General features: G+C 41.4%; 1 protein-coding gene across 1 annotated transcript; it reads right to left on the minus strand.

The window, feature by feature from the left end:
* Positions 1-194: 194 nt before the first annotated feature.
* On the minus strand, positions 195-5,922 carry dusp5 (dual specificity phosphatase 5). Its single transcript, XM_041036976.1, has 4 exons — positions 5,455-5,922; positions 4,309-4,448; positions 3,387-3,606; positions 195-1,009 (listed from the first exon to the last, which is right to left on the minus strand). The coding sequence occupies exons 1-4, from the start codon at positions 5,816-5,818 to the stop codon at positions 603-605; spliced, it is 1,131 nt and encodes a 376-aa protein (XP_040892910.1). The 5' UTR covers positions 5,819-5,922; the 3' UTR covers positions 195-602.
* Between the last annotated feature and the right edge of the window lie 7,984 nt (positions 5,923-13,906).

Below are 13,906 nucleotides of genomic sequence, written 5' to 3' on the forward strand. Positions count from 1 at the left end.
TCTGTTGTGTTTAGGTTTAGGGATGTCCTGACGCAATGTAAAACTGTAAATGAAAAAGATTTTAAAGGTAGTGTTGATTTTCCCTCTGTTTCTCTGTATGCAGGAATAGGTGTGCATTAAATCATTTGAAAAAAGTCCACTTGCAATCCCATTTGACTTCAGTTACAGATCCATTAACAATGCTACAATGATTACATGACATCTTTATTTTTGTGGTGAAAACATTTATTGAACACATATTAACATCCACATCATTGAAAAAAATCAGACAGACTGTATTTTTTTAATAAATTAGGTTTAAATGCATGACTTTATTTGTGAATAGGCAAATAAATCACAATATTAACCTAAGGCATATTGCAGTTTGTCACTGTGCTGTGTTGTTTCATCTCTGCAGCTCAGAAGGCAGGAAAACAGCATCTATGCCTGCTGTAGCCCATTCATCTCACAGGCCTCAAGTCCCATGAACAGAACACTATTATCTTGACTCTTTCTATGTTGCTGAACTCCAGTCTTTCTGCTCTGCTGGTTTCAACACCAGGCACACAGAGAGCATTTATTTTTATTTTTTCAAGTAAGACTACAAGCAGTCACAGTTCATTTTAAGGCAGTGCAGTTATTGGGCTCAGTTTGAACTGGTGGTGGACCGGGGACTGCAGGTAAGAGGTAGGGAGGGTGATCACGGATGGCTCAAAGTTTTTGGTGTTGAAGGTGGTGGCGAAGTCGTTGGCAAAAAAGGAGGCGGACTCCGGGACGCATGGAGTGGCCGGTTCAGGTGTGGTGGGGTGAGCCGGAGCCATGGAGAGGACCTCTGATTCAAACTGCAGCAGCTGACCCATGAAACTGAAGTTGGGTGAGACGACTGCCCGTCGCTGCTTGATGATGTCGAAGGCTGCATCCAGCCGCAGCTGCTGTGTCCTCATGATGTAGGCCATGCAGATGGTAGGTGAGCGTGAGATGCCTGCTTCGCAGTGGACCAGGACTTTTCCCCCTGATTGCTTCACGTGATCTGAAAGGAGACAAAGACAAGCCAGTGTTAATGATCTGGGCTTCTTTCTGTGATCATCAGCAAAACTGTTGCACAGAATCAAACTTGCATCAAATTAATTATTAAAAAACACTTTGTCCATTTCAAAATATTGTCTGTGGTGTTTGTGTGTGTCTGTAATTGATATTTATATATATATAAGTTATGTGATAGGTTACAATGAATCAACAGGGAATTTTTAACAGTCAACATTAACTAATGAAAAATCACATTTTAACTGTATAATTATTACCTACTCCTTACTCCCACTCACTAATAAATGTGAACACTTTCCTGCACATCCAGTCTCATTTCTTTCTCATACATTGCACAAATGACACCAGGATATGTCAAACCTTTCAGCAAATCGCATCGAGTGGGAACACATAAATGTAGACACATCCTATACCAGTTTCAGTTTTGCGCACAGACAGTAGTGGGGCTTGTCTGAGTCACGGAGCGCAGCTGTACATGAGACTTTCTTTCTCCTACGCTGCTGTGGGGGCGCTGGGTGCCGCTGAGGAGTTCACTGTGGCACAGAGATGTGTGTTCTAATTTAGAGCTGCAGCACTCCTACACGCACATCTGTATGTTCTAATGCCCACACGAAAATCTGCTTTCTGTCATCTGTGCAAGTGTCACTCACAACGCATTTCACGATTTTGTTCATTCGTAGAACTTATGCTTCCACACACACACACACATCTCTTTTCCTGTCTGTCTCATGTGTAAGTTTGATCTACCTACAGACACTTAGTTCCACAAAGCCACTGCAGACACCTACACATGTCTCGCTCGCTCTCTATTAAATAGAAACACCGAGGGCTACTTCTGTCTGGTTCTGAGAGCCACTGCAGGGGGAACAACGATGATTTCTGACATGTCTGATCCTCGATGTGCCACATGAATGAATCATGAACTTCCCATCTGGAGTGGAGGATGCAACAAGAGGGAAGAGGGGTGAAAAAAAAAAGAGTGACAGCAGCAGTGGGTGTTTTAATGACAATCCTTGAATGATGCACCCTCATTGGATGGAGATGTCATGACACGCTTCAGTAGCTGTTTTCATCCAGGAGGTCAATAATATTTATTATCTCCTCCCCAACTGTACTGTCACAAGGTCAGGAAGGTTGCTGATTAGTGATTGATTTTTTGATTGGGGACCAGTGGCAGCTCGATGAGGATTTGTGTGTAGTAGATTTCTAATCATTTGGCATGGTTGATGAATTTTGGAGGCCCTTCCTGAATCTGGGCTAAACCGACCCCTGGAATAATTTGCTGCCTTATGTAATAGCCAAGCTTACTGAAAGACATCGTAAATGTAGGCTGCATCCCCAAACAATGAACAATACCAACAATAGCAGCCACCCAATACTGGTCAGCAAGCCGCTCGTGGGTGAGCTTTGTCCTTGGTTATGCCTGGCTATAAATAGCCACCAGCACATTGTGCACATCTTTTGCTGCTGCTGCTATTATCCAGCACCTCTCTCCTCTCCTACATACTCCCTCAACCTCAACAACACGTTCACTTTCCTGTTGCCCTCAGGTAAATCACTGATTCCCACCCGTAAACAACCAACAACTGTGCCTTCTATTTGTGTGTCCGTCAGCTAGCTTTTATCCTCCACCCAACCGTCATAAACAACTGTGTGTGTGTTTGTGTGTCGATCAGCCCACAGCCTCCTCCACCCCGCCATTACTAAACACGGACAGCTCACCCAGTTGTCACACTGACTGGCCACACCTGGCAGAGTAAGCCACTGAGATTAGGCCTGGGAGGCGATGACGGCATGGGAGCGTCTTTTTCAAGCTTAGACGGGGGGAGGGAGGGAGGGAGGTTGGAAGGGGATGGGGGAAGTGAGCAAATCCTGAATGAAGGCAGACTAGATGGATATGTTGATGGGGTGGGGGGTTGAAGGCAGGCGATCAAGTTAAACTGATTACAGATGGGTTTCTTATAGCCCTCTGTTTGTGAATGGCAGCAGGTGAGAGGCAGCGATAAAGGGGGCTTATTTCAAGACTTATTTCAAAAATAAACACACCTATGTATAGATGTCTCTCTAACTCAGCTCTATTATTTTTTAGACTCCTTGGGGTGATGTTGCACTATAAATATACGGACGGTGAAGTTAATGTTATTCCAGGAAAGGACTCCATCTTGGTGGTGGCGTATTTATTTCCCTCTCTAACTATTTTGAGTTTTAAGCCGAGCGAATCAGCTACTTTATAAGATAAAACAGAAATAGACCACCCTAACATAAAAACCTTTAATTGCAAATCTTGTGAACCAGAAAACAGTTTAAAGAGGTGCCCCCAACAGAAGGAGAGGCAGGCAAAATGTTCATTCTCTTCAACTCACCAATAAACTCTATGGCCTCCTGGAAGTGGGAGCTGATGTCGGCCATGTGGCTGTCCTCCACTGGGATCCACTTGTAGTCGTAATGGCCCTTGGCCGGCTGCAGGTCCCTGCGTGACACATTGAGCAAGGCCGTGATGTGAAGGTCGCTGAGATAGTCCTGTCTAGAGGCGTGGTAGGCACTACCGAGGTAGAGGAAAGGCAGGATCTCTACAGGTTTACCCTGAGAAGTGGGGAGGAGGGGAGAAAACAGAAAACAGAGACATGAGACAAGTAGATAAGGACTAAAATCTACAACACACAAACTCCTAACAAGACATAATACGGGATCCCAAGCCTTGATGCATCTGCTTTAACCCATTCTTAATGCATCTCGGAGAAAACGGACCCATGGTCCAAGCCACAACATCCAAGCAGCACATTATGTTCATCTGCAGACAAAACGTATGTGGATACATGCAGCTGGAAGGATTATCTGAACCATGAAGTGAAATAACCCACAATATGTCAAGCACAGACACAATAGAGTGTTCTCTGAGATGTGAAGCAGCCACATGCTTTCTATTTGGGCAGTGAAGGTTATAGAAGAAAGGTCAGAGATGAAAGAGTGTTTTTCCCCGTGGGGCGTCCTGATGTCAGCTGGGCATCAGTGAGCAGTGAGTTTTTAAGCCAAATATAAGATGGCTGGGGAGCAGTGAAGGTCAGAGAATATCGTATGTATGTTGAGAAAATGTTTTGATGGACTGATGCCAAATATAAGTCTCTCTGATGTCAGCAGGGCTTGGATGTGTGTGTGTGTGTGTGTGTTTTTTATTATTTTTTTTTTTTATGGAGGTTAAAAATAGAAACTGACAGTGCATGTGTGCCCTGTGGCTGTGTAGGAGAAAGGGTGGGAAGCACATCATTGTAAGGGGTGTTTCCATACCTGATCATAATCTGGTTTGTGGTGTGAAAGCTTCTCGCTGTGGGTGCTGACTCTTTTCTCAGTTTCAGTTCCGCTCTGTTCGATGGTTTTCACCTCAGTGCAAAGTTCAGGGTATTGAGAGTGGAAGTTCTCGTATCCTCCTGAGTAAAAACGGGAAAAAAAATCATGATCACACGCTGTAATAAATAAGCTTAGAATAATACCACCTGCACCCCCCTGACACACACATACACATCTTGTGAAATGGCAGAGTTTATGAAACAGTCTTAGCACCGGATTATAACATTTATAACCTGATTATAAGTGCGTAATTAAGTAGCCCGCAGTTGAAGGACCGGTAATCCTTTTAGGCCAACATCCTGAGGACGCAGAGGTGACAGACGGAAATGAATGTGTTTCGACACATTATCACAACCTCGAGGGATTTTTTTTATCTAAAAGAAATGATTCGGAGGGGACTCAATTTTCTTTTCACTTTGTGTTTTTTTTTTTTTAATCAATGAAAAACATTGCACCACCAATTTGCCCGCGTTTCTCCCGCACTGACTCATCCGCTCCGTTGACGCACACAGGACATTTATCTCTCCAAGAAGTGCGAGAAAAATATAGGCTGCTCTCAGCACAGGTGAGAAGGATAGTCTGAGAAAAATGACATGGCTCTATACAACAGTATGTGTGCTAACAGGAAAAGTGGAATGAAATATAAAACATATTAATCTCGTCCCTAATTCAGTACCAAACAAGGCAATAGGCCTGCCTCTGAAATAAAAGTGGACAACCATTTCTTACAGCCAACATTTACAATATATTTAAGGCTCAAACATATTAAAATTGAAATTGATATAACGTATTTACATTAATAGTTTACTAATAATAGTCTGATGTAAAGACACTTTAGTAGCCTATAGTTTTAAGTCTGAGAGATAACAGCACATGAAAGCCATGAGACAAACTAAGAGAAATTTTATTCCAAAGTAAGATGTCCCCTATTTCAATAAAAAGGCACTCATAAAAAGTTGTGGTGGCTTTCATACAATATGTATTAAAGCCAGGATGGTCTATTAAAAACTAATCTAAGCAAACTAACAGACCATCTTTATTTTTGTCTTTCTAGATTAAAACAGATTAAATTCCCACAGCTCTCACCTTTCAGAAAACAGATGTTTGCCCCGCTGGCAAGATGTGAGAGGGTGTTTATTACTATTTGTGCTACACTGTCCTTCTTTAGTTTTTGCCAGTGGGACGTCCGGTCATCCAGAGCTACGATAGCCGATATGCTTCCCTCCCGAAGCCGAAACAGGGCTGTCTCATCCGGGATGACAAACTGCAGAGGCACCGGCCCTCCTCGAGACCTCCGGACCACTACTGAGTTGAGATTGACATTGACAGAGCCTTTGATATTCGAGTTCGTGAAGGAGAAATAAGGTCGGCAATCCACAATAAGGCAGCTCCCACACTCCTTCCTGATGATTTTCCTCAGACGCCGGCAGTCTATGCTGGATACTTTCATTTTTGACGCCTAGGAGTTGTTATTTATTGCCTAAAGAATAAAACTGGATCGCTCCTAAACGGTGGATACGGGCGAGAGAGGAGCCCCGTGCACGTCTGTGCCTACATTTCCTCCAAGGGGATTCCGGCCGATCAGTTTTATGTGAATGGGACCTCCGGCGCGTGACGTCACGGACCATATATGGACACCGGCGAGTTGTGATCACGGCAACAAAACCCGCCCACAGCTGTGACTGGACCGTGACTCCTCCCCAGGTCCCAGTGAATAAAAACCCTACTACTGCTGTGTGTTTGATTCAGCTATTACTCAAAGTGCGGACTCTACCGACACCCACACCTGTCCTTTCAGTTTTCGACGGTTTAAAGGAAATGAAACCAGTGGGGTTTTTTTTGTTTTGTTCTTAAAGAGGAATGACTTAAGCTAATTAAATACAAAACAAAAAAACAACAACAACATACAAGTAATACTGTAAATCCCACTTACTAAATAAAGGACGCCATGTTCTGAAATGATGCTCTATAAAACCAGAATGACAGTAATAGAGACAGTAGCGTGTCATGAATGACACACACTTTATTATAAATCCAAACACAAGGTCTTACGGGAATGCTGCCATGATATCATGCAGTGGCCTATACCTAATACAACCAAAGGTAAACTAATTTCAGTGATTAAAAAAAAAAATAAAGAAAAGCTAAAAATTAGGCAATGGGCATTTTTTTTCCTGCCTTAAATAATTAATCAATTATTAGTCCATAGTTTCTGATCATTGTTCCACAAGTCAGCTATTTGATTTGACTGACCTGATTGTTTTAGCCCAGTATAAAAAGGTGGGTATGGTCACACATCATAAATAAACCAATTTTTGTGTACCACACACACAAACATGTTGACACACTGTACACTGACACACACGCACAAACACGAACAAACATGAAAACACACACTTGGGAATGTTAGGGAAGAAAAATATAGAATTTAGGAAATGAATAATAACCAGAGCAACCATAGCACACTGCAGGCCTTCCAAAAAACAACAAAAAACAAAAAAACATCTATACTGATGGAATTTCAACCCACTACACCCACTGTACTTATTCAAATCTCTTAAATATCCAATCTCCAATTTTTTTTTTTTTTTTTTGGTCAGGACCACTTATGAATAATCTTTCATGTACTGCTACTCAGCTACTCAGTAAAGTGAAGAATTTCAAGAAGAGCTCAGTAGCTGGATGACAGGGAGCTGACAAAAGCAACCTCTTACTTCCGCTTAGTCCCATGTATAGCCCAGTGAACCTGCCTCATATCCCTCAGCATGTAAGCCTAATCCCCCAAATGAATTAACAGGTTTAAACGTCACACTCCCTCCACTCACATGACCGACAATCAATCCTTACACGTCAGCTCAGAACTGTGTTTGTATTTTGTTTGCATGTGTTTGTGTTTGGATTTCAATATGTAACCACTGACTGTAGTCTGTAATCCAACTGAAACCATTTCGAGCTCACAGTGTGTCACACTCGCAGTAGAGAATGCTAATCAGGAGAGCAAGAGCACAGTCATGTCCAGCTATAATGTGTTACAGCAGTTATTATTCAGTCCATGGATTCTCAACCAAAAAACACATTATAAACAAAATATTTGCATCAGTCTGTGGAGAATTTTATTTTTGGCTAAAGTAATACGTGGCGACAGGACGCATTGAAATCACTTTGTGTTTTTGGTAATTTCCCGCACAGAATGTGACGAAAGTTCAAGATTCAAAGGCCAAACCATGCTCAGGAAATGTGTACACAGTGTAAACAAGAGGTACTGAAAGCCTCTTTGGTCAAATGAATCCAACAAATATGTATTACATCATGTTGTGTCTGCTGTGGGGATGCGTGGGAATGAGAATCAGAGCAAAACAGAGACAGGGAGAGAAACAGAGTGGCACGGAACAACAAAAATATGACAAATGGACAGACAGTGAGACAGACGCGGAGACAGCTCTCATCACAGGCACAGATGGACAGACACCAGACAAAAAAATATATATATAAACAAAACAATAGATAGTTCTCTTGCTCATGACAGTCTCAGTGAGGGGAAAAGAAAGGACTCTACATGTGGCGTTGTGTCTGGCGAGTGGCCTGTGTGTGAATGGATGGATGGATGAATGATGAATGACAGAATGGCACATAGATAGATAGATAGATAGATAGATAGATAGATAGATAGATGGATAGATGGATAGATGGATAGATGGATAGATGGGTAGATAGATGCCTGGATGGTAGCAGAGGATTAGAGGGACAGCAGGCAGCGTGCCATATGGTCTAGTCTAATCTGGGCTTCTGACATCATGGCTGATGAGTGGGGAGGCCCACCATCCGTTTCCAAGCCCTCATTTCATTATGGGGTTTGTTAGTGTCAGCTGTAGATAACAACAGTGGACCCAGGTGAGCCAGAAAAACAAGATGTGTGTTCTCACTAAAACCTTTTTTTCTGCTTCCTCTGTATATCTGCCCCCCGGTCTGCATGCCACTGTGTTCACTGAACTGGTTCATAATGCCTGGGTTTAGAGGATGACCTCTGTTCCCCTGTAACTCAACTGAATCTCATCCTAGAGTATATTTTGCTACATCTACTGTGTTTTAGTTTTCTCAGGCAGTAATGTCAGGATTTCAAATGATCTAACGTGATCCATGTGGTTGATTCAGGTCAACTTACCATTAAATGTGACTCCAAAGTAATTTGCAATGATTTAGAGGATAAACAGCATCCATCCATCATCTGATGACGGAATGATGCGCTGAGAAAATGGATCAATCTGGCCTTAACTCAAGTGAATGTTCAATTTGGATGTGTCATATGCAATGCTACACAGTTTATGATAGTGATGCTTCACTATGAGTCACAACATCACTTATGTTGTTATGAATCCTTAAGGGTAAAACCATAATTGCAGGCTGTATGGAGGGGTTTACAATATCCACAATGGAGCTTGAACATGAAAACATGTTAAATGTCAACGATCTGTGGCCTACAGGTTTTCTGAGAATTTTACTGTGGTCAAATTCTGCAGTCTAGTTTTTGTCTTGTTTACTATCTGCTTTCCATTAACCTGCTCTACACACTAAGCAGTTAAGCAATTTCCTGTGCTTGCAAGAACTACTCCATAGAACAGAACCTCAAGTCTTACAGTTGCACTGTTTTCTGGTCTATTGTTCAGTTCAGCTCAGATCCGATCCTTATTGTCCTACAAGAGGAACTTCCTTTCATATAAAGGCAGCATAAAATTAAAAACCTGTTAAAACATAGCACAATAAAAACACAATACAGTAAAAGACAATAAAGCTCTGGTGCAATACACACAATTAAATAGCAAGGATCATTGTTAAGAGCCAGACAAACAGCAATAGAGAATAAAAATAGAAAAAATGAAAGTGCTAAACTGTGTGAGGAATGAAGAGAATTTAAATTGTACTACAAATCAGAGCACCTCTTGCACATGGGCTAAATGAAAACTTGAACTTGTTGCATGTGATTTTTGGAAACACGTATCTCTGACCAGAAAGCAGGAAGGTCAAATTCATCAGAAAGAGGATGGTCTAGATTTCACTCAAAGTTCTCTGTTGTTATCTGTGACACAGAGGGCTGCTGCTCACCTCTGTCTCACTGTTTTGACAGTGTTTCCTAATTGGTTCCTGTTTCCTAAGTAATGACTAATTTTCACAAAGCAGACAACTACTGTGTCATTTGCAAATTTAAGAATGTGCATGTTCTTGTTCTGGGTATTGGATGGTTGTTGGTGTAAAATGGTGCGTGGGGGAGAAATACTGCTTAGATAGAGTATCCTTTAACTCTGACCTTCTAAAACATGTAGCTGTTTATCAACCAAAATGTGGGGCTTCTGCCTGTATTAAAAGCAGAAGGAAAAAAAAAAACCAGAAGAAGCTGACTACATTCCTGACCAGCCTCTCAAATACCTTCATCACCAGGGAAGTGAATGCTGCTGCCCTGAAGTCTGGTCACTGGCTTCTTCCAGTGGGAAAAAAAATGAATAAATCAGCCTCTCTGCCTCATCTCTGATCTATGATTCTTGCTGTTTCAGTTTCATTGTTGCACACTGATCCAAAATGGTGGATACAGAGAGACCAGTCTGTCTTTGATTCTTAGCTGTGAATTCTACTGTTATTGTTGTCTGTTTTCAATCAGTCAATATGTGGCCTGCCACTGAACTCCACAGTCTAGTTGTTTGTAAAACACTATAACAATAATAAGGAAAAAACCCACAATCAAAAACAAAAGAGGCACTCACATTGCCCAAAGGTCAATGTGAGTGCCTCTTGCAGCGGCGTTAAATTGTTGAGGATTATGAGGATTTTTTTTTTTTTTACCATGACGTAAACCATATAACAAGAGCTGAATCTCTTCTCTGTTTCTTGTCTCTGTTATTTGTTGACAGAATACTTCATACTGCAGCCATCTTTATGTGTCTGTTTTCATGCTGCCTGCTGCTCCTAGGCTATAACAAGACTTTTTTTTTTATTTACACCAGACAATAACTTTTGGCCAGGCTGCATTAGTGTGGTATGTGAGTGCGTCAAGTCACTTCCTGCCCAGAATGTTCCTTTTTCCATGTGACTTATAAAAAGCACCCAAACACAATAGGCCGCCTTCGCTGGGACATGTACCCACGCTCCCCACTGCTCCCCACTCAGCTGCACAGGTGCTTCCTGGTTTGCTGACGAGGCTTCCAGATGATGATGAGCTTTCCCAATAAGGCTCACATTACTCATTTCACCTCAGCTGACCACTGACTACAGCAGACTAGAATTTCATCTCAGGTACCAAAAATGACTTTAAGAAGGACCTTCAGTGTGCAGAGCAAATTAAATGTTTGCAGTGTTTTTACTGGAATAATGACAGTAAATTTTGGTAACATCTCCCAATTAAAAAGAAATTAAAAATTAGAATTAAAAAGAAAAGAATTAAAAAGAACATCATCACAATTAATGAATAAACCAAGGATAACGTGAGATCTGTATGAACATAGTGTTTTTTTTAAATGACCACTGATTATAAATACAAATGGGAAACGATAGTAAATACAATAAGATGATGAAGGTCTGTGCTCCCTGAATACACAGTCAAAGTGCTGTAGCTGGAAGGTAACAGTAAAAGCAACAATAATAGGTTCAAAGTAAAGCTCTCTCCCGTCACTCTTTTCAGTTTATAAAGTCTGGCTTCACCGAAAGCTCTGGGCATTATTAGAAACAATTCTCTCCCAGCATCTCCTCTCTTTAAACACACTGTAAAAAAATACGTTACTAACCACGGCGGGGAATCAGGGAATGCTGATTGCATGTTGTCACATGTTGGTTCTTGTTTGTGCAGCATATGATCAGAGACAGCAATAACAAACGTCACAGCTGTGAGTAACCGCACGCTCCAGTCATAATCACATCCAATGCACCAGTCAACCTGTGGCTGCCAAATTCAATATGAGGCAAGAATGTTTGGTATGCCTGGGTTCAAGTCATGATATGATGGCCCAGATGACACATGATGAACACACTCTCAGACACACACACACACACACACACACACACACACACACACACACACACACACACACACACACACACACACACACACTGCTCCAGAGGTTTGACTCAGCCCCCCATTTCCACCCACTGCTCACCGTCATGCCATGACTCTTCAAAGGAAAGCCAAACTCTTAGGCAAGAACGAGGGGGGAGTGTGTGTGTGGGTCTATGTTAGGCAGAATAAACAGAAAGTACTTAATCCTTTCCTTGCTCCCACTTATTGTTCTAAAGAAAAGTCACTGCGGGTCTTTGGGTGAATATTCTATTGCGCAAAAATAGCTGAGGCCTCAGGTGGAGACAAACTTGGCTTGTCCTGTTCAGAGGTAAGACTGTAGTAGGAATTCACTGTGGAGTTTGTGGCATTGTTGTGGTCAATATAAAGAAAAACAGACCCACATGATTTGATTTTTTTTAACTCATGTTATCAGTTTGTGTTGAGATGGTCCACAGAACAAAGTGTTTCCGGTTGTCAGGATGTTGCAAGTCCAAGGAAAAGCAGAGTTACATTTCGTACTGTACAGTGCTATGAATCACAGCGTGACCTGGTTATTGGGGGGGGGGGGGCAGTTTATAGAAGCCCGTGTTCATCACATCTCTTAAAATAACACAAGTATGCATGTGAATCTGTGAAAGCTACCATGACAGATGACAGTCCAGGAAAGCTGACTGCTTCACAGTCACATTCAGTGAACGTTTTCCCGTAAAAACCCTGCGTATCATGAATACGTGTGTCCTTTATTGCTGCTATTTACCCATAAATGAGTAAGTTATTTACGACAGAGATCTGACTGAAACATGTGGTGAAATACATCACCACATGAATGTGAAGTGGAGAAATACATCACCACATAAAATTGTATTGACATGTTTTCCTGTTTTGGACTGTCAACAAAGCTATTTGGCCTTTTGCACTTAAAATATATTGCAATGCTGAGGTTTATTGGCAGCGCTGTGCTCTGTTCTAGCTGAGAGCAGAGCAGAGGAAACTAAAAGTGTCTTGAAAAGCCAATGAGGAGTAGTTTTTGTTTCATGACAATGATAGCAGACAGGACAGTTAAATGATAAAGCTGGTGGTATTCTATATATTGTTATTGTCAACAAACCAAATGAAAAGATCTAAAACAACAATGAAGTGATAGCACTAACAAGTATTGCCTACAAAGCCCTATTAACTTATTCCTCTGTCACATAGCTCCATTTAATAACCAAAAAATGGGCATATGCACAGTTATATTCTGATGTGATAAACATTCAATAGAGCACTAAATGTGTATTAATCCACAGCTGAAAATAGTCCCTGAAAAAGAATTAGCGAAACCATATATCCGGGACCTGTTTTTTTTAGATGCATATGTTCAGTCTATTTTTAGATCAAAAGAAAACTGATCTTTGCTGCATGTTTCATATCTCTCTGTTCTTGTACACCGCAGATATCACGGTGCTACAGATGTCTTTTTTTTTCTTGCTAAAGTGGCTCACTCGGCCTCTTCCTGTTTCTGCAGTACGTGCACAATCTGGGCAGAAATGCAACTGCAATGCAGCCTCATGGCCTCAGTAATTAATCACGTTGAGAGTTTGAACACAAGCTGAGAGTGTTTGGAAACAGTCACCCTTCTCTCTGCCTGCTTTGCATTATTCTAACACATTCTCAGCATTATATATAACAATGCATCGGCAAAAGCCGAGCCTTCTCCTCTGGCTTTGCTCTCTAACTCATTTAAGTGTCTATAAATATACATATATGTCACTTTATTTTTAACCATCTTCACTTCCACTGGGCACAGTGGGTCATAGAGGAGAAGGAGGAAAGGAGCCAGAAGATGAATAAACACAGGAGCAGCACTGAAAATGTAGCTGGTGTTTGCCTCTCTGAGGGTGTTAATGTTACTTTAAGGAGGCAATAAATATCACTTTAGGCATTTGACAGTGAGTCAGCCGGTGAATTATCAACAGTACACTATGCATGGTTCTGTACATCAAGCTTATATGACTGGAGAAAAAAAATCTAGGTTTTATGAATGGGGGAGGAGTGAACATGAAAGCTTTTATTATCTTGGCCTTTGTGGAGAGCTCATTCTAGGCACAGTGACCTTCACTGGAAACTTATCCAAGTTCACCCTTGCTCATGTATAAAATAATAAGGTAAACAGATGTAAAATGTAAAATAAACATAAAAAATAAAAATATTCAAGAAAAAAAAAAACAGAAAAACATAACAGGCAGAAGGAGTTTCAGATACACAAGGCATCCAGGACTTTGAGGACACAAGGTTGGACAGTTAGTTTCAAGAGGCTTTGTAAAGTTTTCAGAAAGAGTGCCAGCCAGAGTTTGGGTGCATTATTTCCTTGTTCAGTGCCTTTGTAGGCGTTTTCAACTAATAAAAGTTCAGCAAACATGCAGCAAAGCTGCGGGAAAATCAAACTGATTTACAGGCAAAACAGCCATCGGCATCTACTGAGGATTTCCCGATGTCCTGGTGAAGTGGCCTTTGTTG

This window comes from Toxotes jaculatrix, chromosome 4 (genome assembly GCF_017976425.1).
Source record: "Toxotes jaculatrix isolate fToxJac2 chromosome 4, fToxJac2.pri, whole genome shotgun sequence".
NCBI lineage: Eukaryota > Metazoa > Chordata > Actinopteri > Toxotidae > Toxotes > Toxotes jaculatrix.